This window comes from Lutra lutra, chromosome 2 (assembly GCF_902655055.1).
Source record: "Lutra lutra chromosome 2, mLutLut1.2, whole genome shotgun sequence".
Lineage (NCBI taxonomy): Eukaryota > Metazoa > Chordata > Mammalia > Carnivora > Mustelidae > Lutra > Lutra lutra.
In genome coordinates, this window is record NC_062279.1 from 118,418,972 (window position 1) to 118,441,944 (window position 22,973).

Below are 22,973 nucleotides of genomic sequence, written 5' to 3' on the forward strand. Positions count from 1 at the left end.
ACTCTGATAGCAAAGATAAATAAGGAGACTCTAAGAAAAGAAGATACAGGCCAATATCCCTGATGAATATAGATGGAAACATTCTCAAAAAAATATTAGCAAACCAAGTTCAGTACCCTATTGAAAGAATCAGAACGCCGTGATCATGGGGGATTTATCCCTGGCATGCAAGGATGGTTCAACATTTGCAATCAATATATATCATTTCCACATTAAGAGAAGGAAAGATTAGATGCAGAAGAAGCATTTAACAAATTCAGTGTTCTTTCAATTTAAAAATTCTCAGCGAAGTGGTATAGAGGGAATGTGTCTCAATAAAAGCCATATATGACAAGCCCACAGCTAACATCATTCTCAACTATGAATGTCAAAAGCTTTTCCTCTAGGATCAGAAATAGAATGGGTACCCATTCTCACCACACCTGTGAAAGTCCTAGACAGTGCAAATAGTCAAGAAAAATAAATGGCTGGGGCTCCTGGCTGGCTCAGTGGGTTAAGTCTCTGCCTTCATCTCAGGTCATGGTCTTAGGGTCCTGGCATTGAGCTGGGCATCAGGCTCTCTGCTCAGCAGGGAGCCTGCTTCCCCCTCTCTGCCTGCCTCTGTGCCCACTTGTGATCTCTCTGTCTGTCAAGTAAATAAATAAAATCTTTAAAAAAGAATGGTATCCAAATAAGAAAGGAAGAAGTAAAACTATTGCTATTTGCAGATGACATTATATTATATGTGGAAAACCTAAAGACTCCACCAACACCTGTTAGAACTAATAACTCGAATTCAGTAAAATTGTAGGATACAAAATCAACATACAGAGATCAGTTGCATTTTTATTCAGTCAATTTTATCTGACCCTAAAATTGCTACATCAAATTTCTTTTGGCTTATACTTTTCTGGTATATCATTTTAATTTTATAGTTGTGTGTATATACACATATATAACTTAATAATGCATAAATGTAACTAAATATAATATGTAAATTTAACTAATATACATACTATAGTTCTTTTTAGTACAGGTCTTTTTTTTTTTTCCACTTTAATTTTCAAGTTTGGTTGTCCATCCCCATTTTAACAAGATATATATATACTCCTTGCTCAGATGTTCATTGAAAGCATATAGATTTTTTTACATATATTATTTTACCGAATTAGGATTATATTACATTTCTGCATTTTGCCTTTGTCACTCAAAAATACCCTGTTATATAATTATGTCCCTACTTAGGGATATTCATTTTGTTTCTTTCCTTATTTATTGCACCTACCAACTATATATCAGTAAAGTAGTATTTTTGGGGGGTGGCATAGATTCTCAGTATTGGGGTTTTTAGATTGAATTGTGTTTTTAATTTTAACAGTTGTTGCCAGGTTGATATAATATTCCTACAAGTTTATTATAGTATAATTACATTTTTTATTAGTCAACAATAAGAGAAAGTACCTCTTTCCATTTATCTCCACCAACAGTGTTTCTTTTAAGTTTTTGTCAGCTGGTGGAAAGAAACAAATTACATCTTAATTACTCTCATGATACCTCTGTTGAGGTCTCCAAGATTCCTGACATTCCTAGGTTTGGTGATTTTGTAGAATTTTGAGCACTCAGCATATATTCATACTTCCTGCTCTGCTTTATTAATTATAACAAAAGGAAATAAAGCAAAATCAGCAAATGGATAAGAATCATGGGATGAACTGTGGTAGAAATCAGGCAGTTTCTCATGATTTTCTTCCAGTGGAGTCACATGAAACACACGAATTCCTTCAGCAACAAATTGTGGTGTCATATATAAAATGCAGTCTACCAGAAACCTGTTTAGAGATTCAGTCCATAGGATTTTTTATTGGGAGGGGGCCACATGGTTGTCCTCTATCTCAAATGTTATCAGCATTCCAGACTTCCAGAAGGAAAGCAGGTATTCAGGATAAACCACATTGTCTGCAGTTTGGGTATAGTGAGCAGCTCTCACTAGTTATTGTGGTGGGAATCCTCCTAGAAATTTAAATTCTAAAAGCCTAAAACCTTGCAAGCAGGCTTTCTAAGGATAACAGTCTCTGGCCTGCTATGCTGTCCTTTCTTTTTCCTTGTTTCTTAAGTAGCTTTATTGTAATATAATTCACATGTCATACAATTCACTCATTGAAAGAGTACAGTTCAGTGGTTTTTAGTATATTTACAGGAAGGTAAACCTATCACCACAATTTTAGAACATTTTCATCACCTCAGAAAGGATCCTTGTACCCCTTTGCTTTCACTCTTCCCTTCTCATCTCTATAGCCCCACTTCTCCAGTCCAAGCAACCACTTATCTCCTAGCTGTCTGTAGATTTCTCTGTTCTGGACACTTTGTATGAATGGAGTTGTAACATGTGGTCCTTCCTGAATGACTTCTTTCACTTAGCATATTGTAGCATGTAAAAGTACTTCTTTGCTTTTTATGGCTGAATAATATTCCATTGTTTGAGTATGTATACACACATACTCACTCATACTGTATGTTGTTTATCCATTCATTAGTTGATGAACATTTGGGTTGTTGCCACATTTCAGCTGTTAGAAACGTTGCTGTGTTAGCTCTTTCCTCCATAATCTCCCAAATATTTATTGAAAGAATAAATATAGAATCACATTTGCATTCCTGGAATTAAACCCTCCTTGATTATTATTCTTTTGAATAGTGTACATTATTCTTTTGACACATTAATAGATTATATCTGCTAGTGCTTTATTTACAAGTTCTGGATCCAAGTCACATTAGTCTGAGGTTTATCATGTTTTGATATTAAGGCTATGTTTGCTTCATGAAATGATTTGAGATACTTTGTATATTATTTTCCCTCTGGTCTGCAATAATATGTTAGAATTAACAGTTCTTTAACTTTTAGATAAAATTGAACTTTGAATCCATCTGATTCAGAAGGCTTTTTCAATGGGAAAACTTTTGTTTCCATATTATTCTAGATTTTGAAAATGTTTTCTACTTTTTCTTGGGTTAATTTTGTTAATTTGTATTTTGCTGGGAAATTACCTGTTCCTTTAGGTTTTAAAAGTTATTGCCCAAAGACTTAAGACATAAGTTGCTTATATATCTGTGGTCATTTCTCATTTATCAATCTCTTTGGTGTTGATATACCTCTTTTCCTTCCTTTCTTTAATCAGACTTGTGAAGATTTTATGTTATATTAGTTTTTACAAAAGTTTACTTTTGAATTTCTTTTTTCTTTCTGTTGTTTGCCTATAAACGGACTTGAAAATCTCTTTCTCTCTCTCTTTCCAGTGTAAGTCTTCATAATTTTCATCCTATTTCCTTCCCCACATCATGTTTGGATTTTTTGAGTTACCTATTTTGTCTCTGAGTTTTTTGGGCTTTAATTCTGGAAAAATCTTAGTCATTTCTTAAAATATTTACTCAATTTACTTTATCCTCTTTCTGGGAATCCTTTTAGGTAGTATTGATTTCATCCTTGCCTTTTAGCTTTTTCAAAATGTTTATATTTTCCACTTCTTTATTCCTTTTTTAGTGCTTTGTAGGAAAATTTCCTGACCTGAACTTACTACTCAATATGGTTTTTGCTCTATTAATTTTGCTAGTTAGCTCATTCTTTTCAAAATTTCAATTGTAAGTTTATTTTAAATTTGTGTTCCCTTTGGTCTGTTCACTCTGTTTTTTGTGTTATAGGATGTTCAGTTTGTTGCCTTTGTTTCACCTTGCTGGGCCTCAGGTGTCTGGTCCTCTTTTCCTTCGAGTACCAAGTTACAAACTAATGATATTTACATGAGAAGTGTGAAAGCACTAGGTTGTCATTTGTGTTTCTTCAGATGATTTCTGAGAGTAGTGGTGGGATTTGAGTAGAGGGGCTTGATTTGGAGTGATGCAGCTTGAGCGTTGGTTCCCAAAAGAAATTTCTGTTTCTTTGCCTAGCGGCATGATCTTTCCCAGATCCTGCTGTCCTCTGTTCTATTTCAGAAGTAGGGGTGAGGGCAGAACACACATGCGTCTAGCACATACTTGTTACCATTCCCAAATTGGTTGTGATCTAGGGCTTTTCTGCTGTTATAATCTCTCTTACCCTCCAGATGGCAGTAGGGTGGTAGCTGAACTTTCCTGTTTTGTTGCATTGTGTGAGGTGGGAATTCTCTGTCAGTGAGGAATGGAAAAGGTCTTAACTAGAAAGATCTTTTCCAGTCTGTAACACTTGGCCCTCTCTATATATTAGCTACTGTTTCCTTCCCACTTTAGAAGCCAGTTACTTTTGGTGTCCTTAAGGTTTCTTTTGTGTAATCTCCAGACTTGGGCTGCAGGTAGGGAACCAGAAGTATATACTAATTTGTTGTCTTGCACAAGAATGGAAGCCAGAGTATTTTTAAATTATCTGTTCCTGTCTTTGCTTTTCACAAAACTAAACTCAGTAAAGGTAGAGATTGTTTCATATACCTTAGGACAGTTTATGGTATGAACTGGGTGCCTAGTAAATGATGAAAGAATATAATTTCAAAAGGATTCTTTCATCAAAAATTTAAATTTACTACCAATATAGAGCTCTCTTAATGTTGTAAAATTATGCATTTATTAACAGCTTAATTTGTATGAAAGGTTTGGGAATCATTCAGATCACTTTAGAGAAAGTTGCAGCCCACAGAGTTAAAATAAAAAGAAAACAACTAACATAGTATAGTGTTTTGGATTTCCTGAAACATTTAACCTATGTTAATCGGGACTGTTATTGTTGTCTCCATTTTATAGATGAAGAAGCCAGGGAGGACAAGGATTTATCTAAGACTAAATAGCTAATAAATGATGAGCTAGTATATGGGGCTGGAAACAAGTCCTGACTTTAATTCTTTGGATAAGATGCTTTATTCCTCAGTGATTTCCTGTTTTAGTGGGTATTTGACCAATGGTATTGTTCTGATCCCTGCCATTCTGTCTTTTCTTTTTGTGCTGTGAAAATGGAGCTCATGACTTTAAAAGACTTTAAAGCTGAAGTCCTTAACAGAGGTTTTTCAGTATGCCCACATGATCTGTTTCCCATCCCTCCTTTTCACCTTCTCTTTGTTTATATTTCTCATGCCACATTGGGCTGCTTACTGTTTTTCCAGCATGCCAAGCATTCTATTCACTCTGCTAGAAACACCTTCTCCCAGGTGACATCTTCACCTCCTTCAAATATTTGTGCAAAGTTAACCTGTTCAATTAGATTTCTCATGACTATGCTATTTAAAAGTGCAGTCTCTCTCATATACATTTTCCATCCTCTTTCCTTGCATTGTTTTCCTCTTAGCACTCAGCACATAACTCTTCCAGTACAAGATATGATTTGTTATTTATTGTATTAATGTTTGCCTTTCCTCATTATTAAATTGTCCAGTGCCTGGCACAGTACCTGGCTCAGTAAACGTTTGTTCAGTGAATGGACAGAAGAAGGAAATTTAATTGGTTAAACAAGACCTTGTTAGTAATACTTGTTTTTAATGAAGTTTAAAGTCCTTTTACTCAAGATCTTGCATTCATGAATAGCATAGAAATTTACTTCACAAGTTTACTAAGATTTGTTTATCACTTTAAGGTTTCTTCTGAGTTTTAATGTATACCAATTTATGTAAAATCTACAGAATTTCTTGGAAAAATAATATGATTCTGTGCAAGACAGGTAACAACATAGAGTGTCTGTGTATTTGTTTTAATAAACAAAGCAATTTAGTGTTGACAACAAAGTTAGTATTTTTGAAAATACCGGCTGAGATCCAATTTAATTACAGTTTCCTTTAGAATATTTTCCTTATGAAACCAGTGACCACTGAAATCTTCAAGTATGTAGTGATTGATGTCACACTGATACTTTAAAAAATTGTTAAAGAAGAACAATGTTTTCTTTTTTATATTTTAGAACATTATTAATTATAATCCTTTTATGATTATATATTCAGTATTTGTGTTCAAATAGTAAAACAGGAATTTTCTTGTTTAGCCATTCTTGATTAGCTTTTGCTTTTATTTAAACATTTATTTTCTTTCTTGTAGATTTGCTTTGAGGTCACATTGATAAGAAATATGGAGCCACCTTTGATAACTTCACTTGTGAAAGAGAGAGTCTTCTTTTTTACTAAAAAAACATAAGGAAAACAAATGACCAAAGGAATCATGCCAGATGGGAACTCAACATCTTTTTCTATCATCTGTTTTTTAAACCATGAAGATAAATGGCTTGTGCTTTAAAGAATATTATTTGTTCATCGACATTGTTTTTAGCAGTTTAAAAAAAAATCTATTTTTACCTTAACTATACAACTCTCTTATAAAATTTAATGCATATAAAAATCTTTAAGATTTCTTTTTTTAGAACTTCAGTGTTTATATACCCTATTTTTGCTTGACAAAGTCATCAGAAATATACAGCATCAGGAAAGATAAGGTACTTGGAAACTTATGTTACTGTAATTGACTACAGTGAATTTAAGTGGACAATTCAAGACATCATCCCATTTATCATCAGAAATATCACATAAACATATAATTCTTGGCTTTAATGTAAACAATTGTCTTGAAAATGGCATGGGTAAAATTCTTACGGAAACCTAGTGGCAATCTTGGAAAAGCTTATCAACCTGGAAGTATGCTCTCCCTTGCCCCTACCAAAGGCTTGTTAAATGAACCAGGACAAAACAGCTGCTTTCTTAATAGTGCTGTACAGGTGAGACCATAATTTCTTGTTAAATTTACAAAAGTGCTTTTCAGGAAATCCTTTGTTTAATGTTTCTTAAAGTGTAAGATTAAAGTTTTTATTGCCTGAAATGACTTTTTAATATTACTTTTAATGGTATCAAAGATATTTTGACTTAGAATTTTGTTTTTTTATTATAAACAGAAATCGATATTATTTATTTAATATAAATGGGAATGGTTTTGCAACAGAATAATGTATTACTGTGATATAAAATATTTTGATTTAAAATGTTTACTTAGTAAATTAAAATTATGTATCTAAAATATATAAAATAATTTCTTAGAGTCTGCTAATCTACCCCCCCACTATTCCATCCCCACACACTTTTTTTTAAAAGGAATCCAATAGAATCCCTGTAGATAGCTTGGGTTGAAATGAGAATGCGGTTTTAATTCTCAGGACTCAAACTTCCTTCAGCCTCCACTCTGACCTTAAATTGCTTCTCTGGAATCATATTTGGACACCATTGTTAGTGGAGTTGAAGATTGATCCATTTTGCTCCAGTCCTTGTTGAAATTCTTTTAATTAACAACTATGTGCTAACCTGCTTTTCTTCTTTAGAAAAATATCCTTTCTTATGTAAGATGTACTTTTTATTCAGTAGTTCCAGATTTTGTAGGATCTTATGTCTTTCTGACCATTGACTGTATAGTACTAAAGATGAGGAAGATTTAGAATATTGCAATGTTGGAATGTTATTCGATTGACTGTAAGATATACCTTAAAAGAATTTATTTAAAATAAATCACTTCTCACATATTTTTCCATTTTTTTTTTTCTCCTGAAAACAGTAGAAAGAGAAATATTGGTTAATTAACTCATATGATAAATGAACATATACAGAATGTGTCACATGCTTACCCATCTGACTTAGACTTGTTTTCTCAATTGTTCTCTGTCTTAGACAGATGTTAAGTTGTCTTGATTACTTGAAAGTTCTGTAATTCGCTCAGGGAAAGAGATCTAATTGGCATTCTAAAGTGCATTGGGATCCTTAAATGGGAGACATTCTTCTGCCGTGGCCAAAAGATCTTACTGGCATTAAGTGCTATGAAAATTGCAGGAAAATATTTATTGAACATCACTGCATATAGGGAAATAGTTTATACCAAAAGACTTAGAAGTAAATGCTTTTGTTTAAATCAGGCTGTGAGAAAGGGTTTCTATCACTTTAAATCTTTTTCTGTTAACCCTTTTCCAGTTCTTTTTTTATGTTTATGTATTTCCTTCTATTTCTGTAGCTCCCAAATGCTGTGCGTAGTTAGTGAGATGAAAAGCACGTTATAACAAAATTCTGAGTAAGGACACTTATGGTAAAGAAAATGGAGAAGTATTCCAATGAGTATATATATAATATAATAATAATGTATATAATAATATAATCATTCCAATGATTATATATATAATACATATATAATACATATTTTTTTAATGAACAGTCCAGTGATCTTTACTATGAAGGTTGTTAAATTTCTGCTGCTCTTCACTCCTTTATGTAGATTCAGCCTTTCATCTGATAACATGTATTCTCCTTCAAGGACCTCTTTTAACATTTCTTGTAGGTCAGGTCTGTTGTTGGTGAGTTCTTTCAGCTTTAGTGTTTCTGGAAAAAAATCTTTCACTTTTGTTTTTGAAAGATAGTTTTCCTAATTAAAGAAGTCTAAGTTGGCAGTTTTTCCCTTTCAATACTTTAGAGATTTTGGTCCTTTGACTTCTACCTTACATTATTTCTAGTGAAAAACTATTGTCGTTCTTTGTCTTCTTATGTAATGTGTCCTTTTTTTGGCTCCTTTTAAGATTTCTCTTTTTCACTACTTTAAAGCAATTTGATATTGATGTACCTTGACATAGTTTTCTTTATGTTCCTTGTGTTTGGGTTTATTGAGCATCTTAGATCTGTGGATTTATAATTTAAAAATCAAATTTGTAAAGTCTTTGATCATCATCTCTTGAAATTTTTCTGTCTCTTCCTTTGAGGGACTGCAATTGCATATAGTTGTTTATCTTAGGTTGTCCCACAGCTCACTGATACTCCCTTAATTTTCATTCTCAGCCTTTTTTTCTTTCTTTCTGTTTCATTTTTTATGGTTTCTATTACAGTGTTTTCAACTTCATTAATCTTTTCCTTTGCAACGTCTAATCTGCTATTAATCCCATCCAGCATATTTTAAATTCAGACATTGTATTTTTAACCTCTAGAAGTTTGAGCTGGGTCTCTTAAAAATCTTTCAACTCTTTACTTAACATGTTCATTCTCTTCTATAGCATCTTGAACATATGAAATACAGTTATAATAATCTTTTTAATGTACCTGTCTACTAATTCTGTCATTCTGCACACTCTGGGTTTTGACTGATTTGTTTTTTTCTCCTCATTTGGGAATATATTTCCTTGTTTATTTTAATGCCTGGTAATTTTTGATTGGGTGTCAGATATTTTGAGTCTTATTTTATTGGGTGATATTTTTTTATTCCTAGGAATGTTCTTGAACTTTGTTCTGGGATAGAGTTGCTTTATTTAGAAGCTGTTTGATCATTTTACTTTTAAGCTTTGTTAGGCAGTCCCAGAGTTGTTTTTATTCCAGGATTAATCAGAATAGATTAATCTGGATAAGACCCTTCCTTCTTTAGCTAATGCTCTGTGGATTATGAAGCATTCTACATTGACTATTAGCAACACTATCCTAGGCAGGTAAGAGCTCTGGGCACTATCCCCTCTAATTTTGGGGAGGTATTTCTTTTTTCAGCCTCAGGTAGTTTCCTCACAGTATTTGCCTGAATACTCAACGGGGAGCCTCTGTAGAGCTGTGGTGTTTGTTTACTCTGTGTGCAGCTCTCTCCTCTGCTGTACTCTGCCCTGCCAACTTTAGCTGCTTTAGCATCTCTGAACTTCCACCTCTATCTCTTCAGCTCAGGAGATCTGTTGGCCCAAATATTAAAATGTCTGCCATAAACTAATTTGCAAAGCCAGTCTTCACTAACAAGACAGGTATGCAAATATATATTTTCTGATAGAAAAAGCCTGACTTCATTTTTTAAAATGCAGTCTGTAAATATTATTATACATTTTGATGAATAGTTTTTAAAATTGCTGAGAAATAAATTGTGGAATATGTCTTATAAGAAATTATTAAAAGTGAACATTATTAAAATGTACTGTTTTCAGTAGTTGCTGCACTAATTTACATTCCTACCAACAGTGCCTGAGGGTTCTCCTTTCTCCACATCCTCACCAATACTTATTATTTCTTTTCTTTTTTTGACAGTAGCCAATCTAATAGGTGTAAAGTCATATCTTACTGTGGTTTTGATTTGCATTTCCCTATTGAACATATTTTCAGATCTCTGTTGGCTGCCTGTATGTTTTCTTTGGGAAAATGTCTATTCAAGTCCCCTGCCCATTTTTTAATCAGGTTGTTGATGATGTTATTGATATTAAGTTTGATAAGTTCTTTATATATTATGGATAGCAGCCCCTTACTATATGTATGAGTTGCAAATATCTTCTCCCAATAAGCAGTTTGCCTTTTTGTTTTGTTGATGGTTTCCTTGGTGTGCAAAAGCTTTTAGTGTAATATAATCCCATTTGTTTATATTTACTTTTTTGCCCTTAGCAAAGAGACTGGTCAAAACAAACTATATATATATCTAAGACTGATGTCAGAGAGCTCACTGCGTTTCTTTTCTTCTAGAAATTTTATGGTTTCAGGTTTTACATTCAAGTCTCTAATCCATTTTGAAGTTTTTTTTGTATGTCATGTAAATGTGGTTCAGTTTCATTCTTTCCCGTGTAGCTGTCCAGTTTTCCTAACACCATTTATTGAAGAGACTCCGATATTTTCTTCATTGAATAGTCTTGGTTTCCTTTGTCACACGTTAATTGACTATATATGCATGTGTTTATTTTTGGGCTCTCTATACTGTTCCATTGACTTATGTGTCTGTTTTCCTGCCAGTACCATACCATTTTGATTACTATAGCTTTGTAGTGTAGTTTGAAATCAGGAGGCATGATGCCTCTAGCTGTGTTCTTCCTTCTCGAGATTACTTTGGCTATTTGGGTACTTTTGTGGTTCTATACAAATTTTGGGTTTATTTTTACTTCTGTGAAAAATGTCATTGCTATTTTGATGAGCATTGCATTGAATCTGTAGATTGCTTTGGGTGGTATGGATATTTTAACAGTATTTATTCTTCCAGTCCATGAACATGGACTATCTTTCTATTTGTATCTTTTTTATTTCTTTCAACAATGTCTTACAGTTTTCAGAGTATAGTCAGAGCTTATTTTATTGTGCTTTACCTTATTACACTTTGCAGATATTGCATTTTTTACCAATTAAAGGTTTTTTCACAACCCTACAATCAAACATGTCAGTGGACAACATTTTTCCAATAGCATTTGCTTACTTGGTGGCTTTGTCATATTTTTGTAATTCTTGCAGTATTTCAAACTCTTTCATTATTACTATATTTGTTATGGTGATCTGTGGTCACTGATCTTGATATTACTATTGTAATTGTTTTGGAGCACCACAAACTACTCCTATATAAGATGGCAAACTTAATTGATAAATGGTATATGTTTTCTACGTGCTCCATTGACCAGCTGTTCCCTCATCTCTTTTCATCTCCTTGGGCCTCCCTATTCCCTGAGACACAACAATATTGAAATTAGGCCAATTAATAACCCAATGCCCTCTAAGTGTTCAAATGAAAGGAGTTCATGTCTTCTTTATTTATATTTTTTAAAAAGTATGTATGTATGTATTTATTATTTGAGAGAGAGAGCACACACCATTGAGCACAAGTGGGAGAAGGGTAGAGGGAGAGGAAGAGGTTGAGAATCTCAGACAGACTCTGGACTGAGCATGGAGCCTAACGTGGGGCTTCATCTCACACAACCCTGAGGCCATGAACTGAGCCAAAGTTGAGTTGGATGCCCAACCAACTCAGCCACCCAGGTGCCCCTGTCCTCTCACTTTAAAGCAAAAGGCTAGAAATGATTAAACTAAGTGAAGAAGACATATCAAAAATTGAGATAGGCTGAAAGTGAGGCTTCTTGTGCCAAAAACAGTTAGCCAAGAAAAAGTTCTTAAAGGAAATGAAAAGTGCTACTCCAGTGGAAACACAAATGATAAGAAAGTGAAACAGCCTTCTTCCTGTTATGGAAAAAATTTTAGTGGTCTGGATAGAAGATCAAACCAGCCATGACATTCCCTTAAGTAAAAGCCTAATCCAGAGCAAGGCCCTCACTCTTCAATTCTGTGAGGGCTGAGAGAGGTGAGGGAGCTGCAGAAGAGAGGTTCGAAGCTAGCAGAAGCTAGTTCATGAGATTTAAGGAAAGAAGACATCGCTGTAACAGAAAGTGCAAGGAGAAGCAGGAAGTGCTGATATAGAAGCTGCAAAAAGCCATACAGAAGATCTAGCTAAGATAATTCATGAAGCTAGGTACACTGAACAACAGATTTTTCAATGTAGACAAAACAGCCTTCTATTGAAAAACGATACCATTTAGGACTTTCATAGCTAGAGAGGAGAAGTCAATACCTGGCTTCAGAGATCCAAAGGACAGGCTGGCTCTCTTGTTAAGGTCTAATATAGGTGGTGACTTTAAATTGAAGCCAGTACTTATTTGCCATTTTGAAATTTATAGGGCCTTTAAAAATTATGCTTAATCTACTCTGTCCATGCTCTATAAATGTAACAACAAAGCCTGGATGACAACACATTGTTTACAACATGGTTTACTGAATCATCCTGCTGATGAGATATACTGTTCAGAAAAAAGAATCCTCTCAGAATATTACTGCTTATTGACAATGTACCTGGTCGCCCAACAGCTCTGATGGAGATGGACAATGAAAGTGATATTGTTTTTATGCCTGTTAACATTATACCCATTCTGCAGCTCATGGATCAAGGAGTAATTTTCACTTTCAAGTCCTGTTATTTAAGAAATTACATATAGCTGTAGTTTTCTTAAGACTGTAGCTTCCATAAGTAGTGATGTCTCTGATGGATCTGGACAAAGTAAATTGAAAACGTTCTTGAAGACTGAATCTAGATGTTATTAGAAACACTCATGACTCATGGGAAGAGGTCAAAATATCAACATTGATAGGAGTTTGGAATAAGTCAATTCCAAACTTCATGGATGACTTTGAGGGGTTTAAGACTTAAATAGAAGAAGTAACTGCAGATATGGTGGAAAAAGTATGAAAACTGGAATTGGAAGTAGAGCCTGAAGATGTGACTGAATTGCTGCAATCTCATGATGAAACTTTAATGGGTAAGCACATCTTAATGGATGAGCCAAGAAAGTGGTTTCTTGAGATGGAATCTACCCTTGTGAAGATGCTGTGTACATTTGTTGAAATGACAACAAAGGATTTAGAATATTACAAAAACTTAGTTGATAATGCAGCTGCAGAGTTTGAGAGGATTAAGTCCAATTGAAAGTTCTGTGGGTAAAATTCTATCAAACAGCATTGCATGCTATGTAAAAGTAGTTGGTGAAAGGAAGAATGGAATTGCTGTGGCAAACTTCATTATTGTCTTATTTCAAGAAATTATGACAGCCACTCCAGTTTTCCACAACTACCAGCCTGATCAGTCAGCAAGCTATCAGAATCAAGGCAGGACCCTCTGCCAACAGAATGATTACAACTCTCTGAAAGCTCAGGTGATGGTTAACATTTTTAGCAATAAAATATTTTTAAATTAAGGTATGTACATTGTTTTCTAGACACAATGCTATTGCACAGTTAATAGACAACAGTATAGTGTAAACATAACTTTATATGCACTGGGAAACTAAAAAGTTTATGTGACTGACTTATTGCAATATTAGCTTTGTTAGAGTGGCCTGAAGTTAAACCTGCAATATCTCAGAGGTATCCCTGTACAGGTCTTTGACCTCCTTTGTTGAGTTTATTCCGAGGTATTTTATTCTTTTTGATCTAATTCTAAATGGGATTATTTAAAAAAAATTTTTTTTCTGATACCTCATTATTAGTATAAAACACAACTGATTTCTGTGTGTTAATTTTGTATTCTACAACTACAGAATTCATCCTGATAGTTTTTTGGTGGAGTCTTTAGGGTTTTCTATATACAGTTATCATGTTATTTGCAAATAGTGACAGTTTTACTTTTTCCCACTTAGATACCTTTTATTTCTTTTTCTTGCCTAATTGCTGTGGCTAGCACTTCTTGAATAACAGTTAGGAGAGTGAGTACTTTTATTTCTGATTTTAGAGGAAAAGCTTTCAGCCTTTCACTGTTGAGTATAATATTAGCTGTGGGTTTATTGTGACCTTTATTATGTTGAGGATGTTTCTTTTATAATCACTTTATTGAGAGTTTTTATCATAAATAATGTTGAATTTTTGTCAAATGCTGATTCTGTATAAAGATCATTAAAGATCATTATATGATTTTTATTCTTTGTTTTGTAATGTGGTGTAATATGGTAATTGATTTACAGATGTTGAGCTGCCTTGCATCCCTGGAACAAATCTCACTTGATAATGGCGTCTGATCCTCTTCATGTACTGTTGAATTTCATTTGCTAATATTTTGTTGAGGATTTTTATATCTATGTTCATTGGGGATATTGGTCTGTTATATTCTCTCTTTCTTTCTCTCTCCCTCCCTCTTTCCCTCTCACTCCTCTCTTCTCCTCTCCTCTCTTCTGTTCTCTTTTCCTTTCCTTTTTCCTTTTCTTTTCCCTTTCCTTTCCTGTTTTTGATATCAGGGTAATGTTGGCCCTGTAAAATGAGTTTGAAAGTGTTTCTTCCTCTTTAATTTTTTGGAGTAATTTGAGAAGGATAATTACCAACTCTTTAAATGATTAGTAGAATTCACCTGTGAAACTGTCTGATCCTGGACTTTTGTTTGGGGGAAGTTTTTAAATTACTGATTCAATTTCATTACTTGTAATCATTCTGTTCAGATTTCCTATTTCTTTGTGATTTGGTCTTAGAAAGTTGTTTTTTTCTAGGAATTTATCCATTTTTTCTAGGTTTTTCAGTTTGTTGGCCTATCATTTATAGTAGTCTCTTAAGATTCTTTGTATTTATATGGTGTCAGTTGTAACATCTCCTGCATTTCTGGTTTTGTCAATTTGGGTTGTCTCTTTTTTTCCTGATGAGTCTGGTGAGATAGTTTATTGGTGAGAAGTTTATTGATTTTATCTTTTAAAAGAACCAGCTTTTAGTTTCACTATTATTTTCTAATTTTCTTTTTTTTAAGTCTGTCATTTATTTCTACTCTGGCCTTTATTATTTCCTTCCTTCTACTAACTTTGGGCTTTGTTCTTCTTTTCTAGAGTCTTTACATGTAAAGTTAGTTTGTTTATTTGGACTTTTTTTGTTTCTTGAGGTAGGACCATATTGCCACGAACTTCCTTCTCAGAGCTGCTTTTGCTGCATCCTACAGATTTTGGAAAGTTGTATTTCCATTTTCATTTATCCCAGGGGTTTCCCCCCACACACACACCTTCACATTTCTAAGCACTTTTTTCCCCTTGTCTTTTTATTATTCAAGTGTATAACATGCAGTGTTATATTAGTTTCAGGTGTATAATATAGTGATTCAGCGATTCTGCACATTTCTCAGTGTTCATCAGGATAAGAGTACTCTTCCCCTTTATCTATTTCACCTATCCCCCAGACTATTTAAGAGTCCTTTTTTTTTTTTTATTTTTTATTTTTTCAGCATAACAGTATTCATTATTTTTGCACCACACCCAGTGCTCCATGCAATCTGTGCCCTCTACAATACCCACCACCTGGTGCCCCCAACCTCCCACCCCCCACTCCTTCAAAATTCTCAGATCGTTTTTCAGAGTCCATAGTCTCTCATGGTTCACCTCCCCTTCCAATTTCCCTCAACTCTCTTCTCCTCTCCATCTCCCCTTGTCCTCCATGCTATTTGTTATGCTCCACAAATAAGTGAAACCATATGATAATTGAAGAGTCCTTTTTTTTTAAATTTTTTTTAGTTTGTCTCTTTTTTTCCTTGTTTGTGCATTTTTGTTTCCTAAATTCCATATATAAGTAAAATCATATTTGTCGTTCTTTGACTGACTTATTTCACTTGGCATTATGTCCTCTAGTCCATCCATGTTGGTGCAAATGGCAAGATTTTACTTAATTTTTTTTTTCAATTTGTTTGTCTACCCATTTGTTGTTTATAATCAATATTTTAAAATGAAGTAGGATAAAAATTAACAATTAGAATAACTTTTGATATGGATTTGTTAAGAGAGGATAAACTATTATACTAAATAATGTATAGAAAAGTTACATAAATATTATTTTTTCTGTAGTTTGAATCCAGTATAACTTAAACATTTTGCTAATTCAGAAAACATTCCAGTTACATTTGAAGAGATACTTCACTGGCCTTATAAACAGATTATGAAGGGTATTCTCTTTTAAATATTAATTTTAAAATATTCTGAATATTTTAGAATTTTATCTGACATAACCATAATTAAGTAGTTATGACACTTGATGTGGTTTTATTTTTTTTATTTTATTTTTTTTAAAGATTTTTTTTTTTAAATTATTTGAGAGAGAGAGAGAAAGAGCATGAGAGAGAGGATGAGAGGAGAGAGGTCAGTGGGAGAAGCAGACTCCCTGCTGAGCAGGGAGCCCGATGTGGGACTCGATCCTGGCACTCCAGAATCATGACCTGAGCTGAAGGCAGTTGCCTAACCAACTGAGCCACCCAGGCGCCCCTTGATGTGGTTTTAAATCCTCTAAGTTAAAAGCAAAGTTATAATCTTTAATAACTAGCATTTATTGTGTTCTTGCTTGTGTTGATACTTACCTGAACACTCTATGTTCTGTCTAATCTAATTCTTACAACAGTCCAAAGGGGTAAGTACTGCTTTAATCTTCATTTTACTGATGAGAAAATTGAGTTTCAGGAAATATTTTGCTCAAGTCAACCCAAGACCTGATAAGCAATAAATCCAGAATTAATACCCAGGCAGTTGGCCTTCAAATGTTGTATTACTAAGCACAGTGCTATGCTACTTCCCAAGGTTGTGCTGTCCTGGTCTTCATCTTAACAGATGAATGAATTCCAGTGTCACATATTTTATGGTATGATCAGATATGTATGATATGCAAGAGAATTATTAGACATTTTCAAGTGTTTTGCAAAAACACTGAATTATTTGTAATAGATAAATGGATCCTATTAGTTTTCTTTAAGGAAAAGCAACTCTCAAAGGGAAATTCTGAAATGGCCTTTAGTTATTGAGTAATTGAAAATATAGGATATCTGTTAAAATCATTTGTTTTTCTTAATCTTTGTTTCTAGTTGGGAGAAATGAGAGATCATAAATAGATTTTCTAAGTTATATTATTTGAAGAAATGACTGAAAGATATAGGGAGACTTGGAAGTCTGTTTGTTGTAATAGTAATTGCAGCAACAAATAGCAGCTGGCGTTCATTGCATTCCAGTTATGTACTGGGCACGCCTCTAAGCATTTTATATAGTAGTACATACTGTTTAATCCTTACAAGAACACCATGAGGCAGGCAGAGTTATCCTCACTTTATAGTTTTCAGATTTTTTTTTTTTAAAGATTTTATTTATTTATTTGTCAGAGAGAGAGAGGGAGAGAGAAAAAGCACAGGCAGACAGAATGGCAGGCAGAGGCAGAGGGAGAAGCAGGCTCCCTGATGAGCAAGGAGCCCGATGTGGGACTAGATCCCAGGACGCTGGGATCATGACCTGAGCCGAAGGCAGCTGCTTAACCCACTGAGCCATCCAGGCGTCCCTAGTTTTCAGATTTTTTTAGATTTTAAATACTGGACTGATTTTATTTAAACACTTAGTGTTTTTTGTTTGCTTTTTTCTTTTAGTAGCAAATGATGAATGGATAATTGCAGCTAATTATATTCATATTATTCCTTAACTGATGCATTTTACTGTACTGTCCCCGTTACCACACAGCTGGCCGCCTTGTCATTCAATACACAAGGCCACAAACCTCTGCTCACCTTTTTTTCTGGCTGTTACTTACTGACCCTTATTTGATACACCCTGGCTTTCAACTCCAATTATATTTCCTTCCTAAAGTTCAGTCTGTTCCAAGTATTATAATCACTTCCTCTTTCATGTCACTGCCAAGACCTCCATTCAGTGTCCCATGTTTCCTGTTCATATAAAATCCTTAACTGAGGAATTAGTTTTTTCTTAACTCTATGCCTGTCAGTTTTGACATGTGAATCAATAGGAATACCTTCTAAATCCCTCTTTTATGTTTTTGTTGCATGTGTATAGCAGTTTCATAGTTGCTGTTTCAGTGCTTATATATGTCTGATTGTGCAAAGAGATTAAAATAAGTTGTTAGCCTTCTGCAGTCTAAGTCAAATCTGTCTTTTATCATAGGGAGAAAAATCTTACTGTATATCTTTCTTCACTGTTTCTTTCTTGTAATTTTTTAGGTTTTATGGCAATTGGATATATTCCGAAGAAGCTTGCGGGTTCTAACTGGACATGTTTGTCAGGGAGATGCCTGCATATTTTGTGCATTGAAGGTAACCTTTTAATATTATGGAAAATTACTATTAATTGTTTTGCCAAAAATTTAATTTTATTTGATAGTTTATTTGGTCAGTTTACTTGAAATTAAAGTTCATTGTCAAGTGACTTGAGCTTTGAAGGTGAATTCTTAAAGTTGATTTATTCAAGTGTATGGATTTTTTTTTCCACTCTTATGTAAAGAAAGTTAAAATTAATATTCTAAGTAGTATAAAAACATTAAGAATGTTACATTTTTCATTATTTTGGAACAATTCTTTTTTCATTTTATGAAATGGATTTTGAACTACTACTGAATTTTGTGCACTGCTTTGGTTACTGATGATACAGCAGTGAACAAGGTGATAAAAACTCTGTTCTCATGGAGCTTATATTCTTATAGGGGAGGAGTAAACAAGTAAGCAAAATATAAAGTGTGTTAGATGGTAGTAACTACAAAGGGGGAAAAATAAATCAGGGAAAGGGAATAATAGAGTGTGTTGAATAGTCAGGAAAGCCTCACTGGGAAAGTTTAAACCATTACTTGGAAAAGATGATGGAGTGAAGCATTCCAGGGAAGCAGGGAAACAGTAACTGCAAAGACCCTGAGGTGGGCGTACATGACACATTCAAGGAAACCTGGGTGTCAGAAGCTTTATGAGTAAGGAGAAAACTGATAAGAGGTGAGCTCAGAAGTAAAGTGAGTTGTGGTTATTTAAAACCTGTCTGCAGGGGTGTGTGGGTGATTCAGTTGGTTAAGTGTCAGACTCTTACTTTTGGCTGGGGTCATGATCTCAGTGTCATGACATTGAGGAGCTTCACCTTGGGCTCCTTGCTCAGCAGGCTGCTGCTTGCGGTTTTTTTCTCTTCCATTCTCCCTCCCCCCAACTCCCGTGAGCTCGAAATAAATAAATAAATAGATAAAATCTTTAAAAATAAAGTAAAACATGTCTGCACATTCTTTGCAGTTTTGTTTTGTTTTGTTTTTTAAGAAAGAGAGCGCATGAGCAGGAAAGGGGCAGAGAGAGAGAGAGGGAGAGATAATCCTAGACAGGCTCTCATGCCCAAAACGGAGCCCGACATGGGGCTTGATTTCAGAGCCCTGAGCTCATGACCTGAGCTGAAATCTAGAGGTGGACACCTAACCAACTGAGCAACCCACGTGCCCCTCTTCTGCACCCTTTTTATCAAAAAGTGGAGTCTATTCTTTGAATATGGACTGGCCTTAAGGATTCATTCCCACCACATAGAATGGCAGAAATGACACTGCAGACACTGAGGTTAGGTTAGATTTGAAAAGATGATAAAATTTCCATCTGGCTCTGTCTTTTGGGCTGGCATTCTTGGGAGGGAGCTGTCATGAAGTGAAGAAGCCAAGTTAGCCGCAACTAAACCAGAAGTCTAAGTGGACAGGCAGCGTTAACAACCAGCATCAACTAACTGTTCAGTGTAAGTGAGCAACCTTCAGATTGTTCTAGGTCCCAGTGTCTAGCTGTATTTACCAAAATTAATGGAGCAGAGTTGAGTTGTCCTTACCAAAATTAATGATTTGTAATCATAATAAATGTTATTTTTAGTAACTTAGTTTTACAGTGGTTTGTTATGGAGCAATAAATAACTGGAACAGGAATCCATATTGTGTAGTTCCTTCTAGACCTTTGTTAGGACCTTGGCTTTTTGTCCTGAGTAATTTAGGAAGTCTCTGGATTGTTTCGAGTGGAAGAGTGATATAATCTGTTTTATCTAGGTAGAATGTTTGGACTAGATCTCTTTGTCTACTTGGATGGAAATAAATAGAAGAGAGGCAAAGGCAGAAACAGGGAGTCATGTATCTATTAGCATCTCATTTACGTCGTTGAAATTTGCCCAAGAATTTAAAATTTTATTAACATGTTTGAGATAAATATTTCATTCTTTTACATTCTGGAATACTCTTACACACACATATACATGCAAGAAAATAAAGTGCCATTTTCCTGCTTTATTTTGATTTATACTCCTGAATATAAATCACCAAAGAAGGCAATTTTATATTCTCTTTTTTAGAAACTGGCAAAATAGGGTTATTGTTAGGGGATGAAGAATGAACTTAGATCAGATTACAGTATCGAATTTTATTTACACCACAGTCAATTTTGAATATTTTGTCCAATTGTAAAATGAATATAGTTAAAATTTCTAGCGTGAATCTTTCATAGCCTTACACAATCACCTGCCTGCCTCCCCACTAGCCCAAAACATTATCTCTCTCTCTTTCTCACTGTCTCAGATACTGCACTTTAGCCAGACTGGCTGCCTCTTGCAGTTTCTCAGAGCTGGCTTCCATCTCTGACTATTTTCATTATTATTCCTTTTGTCTACAGTGCTTTTCTTCTAGATGTTTTTGTGGCTAACACCCTGTTTCCTTTATGCCAGTCTTCAAATGAGGACATCAGTAAGGCCTTCCCTGACTACCCTAGGTAATAGTTAACCTCCTTCCTACTCTCAGTATCTCTATTTCTATTTATAATACTTTATTTTTCTCTCTTGTATTTTATTTCTTTATTTTTCTCTATTTTGTCACAGATTGACATACTATATAATTACTTACTTTCTCCTTACTATAACTAGAATGTGTGTCCCATGAGGGCAGGGTTTTTCTGTTTTCTAGTGAAGGTGCCTCACATATACTAAACAAAACAGATAACAAATGAGTGACATTCAGGCATAGGATTAATATTTCAAGCATTATCTTGAAAAGTTAATTACCTGAATAACCAATGACATCTGAAAATTTTTTTTATTTTTTCATTTTGTAATTATAATTAGAAAATTATAGATCTGGATATCTAATATCATTTAGCATCATTATTCTTCAATTTTTAATTTATTTATAAAGTACATTTTTTGGAAGTAGTGAAACAGATTTTTAAAATGTTTTCCTACCCTACCATATATTGACCTGAGGAAAAAAAATGTTTTTGAGGTGACATACCCCTTAGACTAATTAAGAATTTAATATGGCCAAGCCTTATTTGGTAGGTTGTCACTGAAAACCTTTCCCCCACCTAAGATGATTGTCATAAAACTGGAACTTATTAAAAAGTTTATCTTATTTGAATTCAATAAGGAAAATGAAAAACCAGATTAACACCTATAATCACATATTCTTGAGTGTTTCCAGTATTTCTTAGGCTTGGGTTAGAAATAATGCTCTAAGTGAGGAAAACTGATAATTTGAAAAAAAATTTTCTTTAAAAATTAAAAGTCAGGGATGCCTGGGTGGCTCATCTTTTCTGACTTCATGCAAATTGTAGAGTGTCAGTTTTTAGAGGCAAATTTAAATAGTGGGAAATTTTAATTGTATTGAAGTTATTTGATGTTTGTTTATTTTTAAACCAGGGTTTGTCATTTTCTGGGGTTTATTTAGGAAGAAAAAAAATTATTAAAGTTCATTTAAGCTATGTTTTTTGTTTTTAAGATTTTATTTATTTATTTGAGAGAGAGAGAGAAGGAATCAGGGGAGGGACAGTGGGAGAGGGAGAAGCAGACTCCTGCCTGATGCCAGGTTCAGTCCCAGAACCATGAGATCATGACCTGAGCTGAAGGCAGACGGGCAGATGCTTAACCAACTGAGCTATCCAGGTGCCCCAAGCTACTTTTTTTAAAAGACTAGTGAGTTCCTACTAATTTTTATGTGATTATGTATTTATTTTTGATTAACATAATTTTAATTCCTTATAGCATACTTTTAGACTTATAGCAGCTTATCTCAGAACTCTTCCTTAAACAGTTTAGATCAGAATAAGCTGGGAAATGGTTAAAAATTGTCCTCACTTCAGCATACTCAATTAGAAACCTCGAGGATGAGAACTGAGAATTCTCTGCACACTAACATTTGATTTTGAGGCTGAGGCAACCATTTCTTACATTACTGAGACAAATAATCTTTATATGGAATTTTAGAGCAAAAGACTACTAGTTTCTGGGTATAGCTGTAAGTTTCACTGTGTTATAATGAAGTTACTGACATGTTTCTTTAGTGGTTAGCTTTACACTTACTGATGTACTTGTTGCTCCCCAGAATATATTTGCGCAGTTTCAACACAGTCGAGAAAAAGCACTTCCCTCGGATAACATAAGGCATGCTCTAGCAGAGAGCTTCAAAGATGAGCAGCGATTTCAGTTGGGCCTTATGGATGATGCTGCAGAGTGCTTTGTAAGTATTTTGGATAATCCTTAAATCAGGACAGTAGCTTGTTTTCCTTAAATGATACGAATTTCAAGGTTAATGAAACATAAATTTCTGACAATGGAAACAAATCATAACTGCTCACTGGATCCATGTCTTACCTGCCCTTCGAGCTTAGTTTAAATCTCATGACTTTTGATTTTGGTTATTTGTGCTGCTGTCATTTTTATTGGCTATTAGACCCCTGGAATATTTTAAAATTTATTATTAGAAAAAAAACATTTATTAAACATGAATTATGTCACTTAAGTCAGTATTCTGCCTCCACTGTGTTGATATGTGCAATAATGCATTCCTAGCAGTAGCATTTCTCATTACATACAATGATTCTCTTTGGGAGAGAAGAGGAGCTTGGTGGGCAGCTATCAGGGGCAGCCGTTCTGCTATACACCTCACTCTGGATTGAGAATCATTAACTGGGGTTGATGTTCCAAGTCTCTGTTTTACCACCATATTGATACGTAGAGCATTCCT

General features: G+C 34.3%; 1 protein-coding gene across 3 annotated transcripts in view; it reads left to right on the top strand.

Moving 5' to 3' along the window:
- Window positions 1–22,973, top strand: part of USP53 (ubiquitin specific peptidase 53) — a 65,904-nt gene that overhangs the window by 5,678 nt on the left and 37,253 nt on the right. For 2 of the 3 annotated variants that reach the window (XM_047718325.1, XM_047718326.1), the window contains exons 2-3: window positions 18,193–18,285; window positions 22,332–22,466. In XM_047718325.1, coding sequence (XP_047574281.1) covers window positions 22,443–22,466 — 24 coding nt within the window. In that variant the 5' untranslated portion in view covers window positions 18,193–18,285; window positions 22,332–22,442. Of the gene's footprint in view, window positions 1–6,018; window positions 6,689–18,192; window positions 18,286–22,331; window positions 22,467–22,973 lie in introns of all 3 variants that reach the window. The other variant, XM_047718323.1, reaches the window with a different exon arrangement.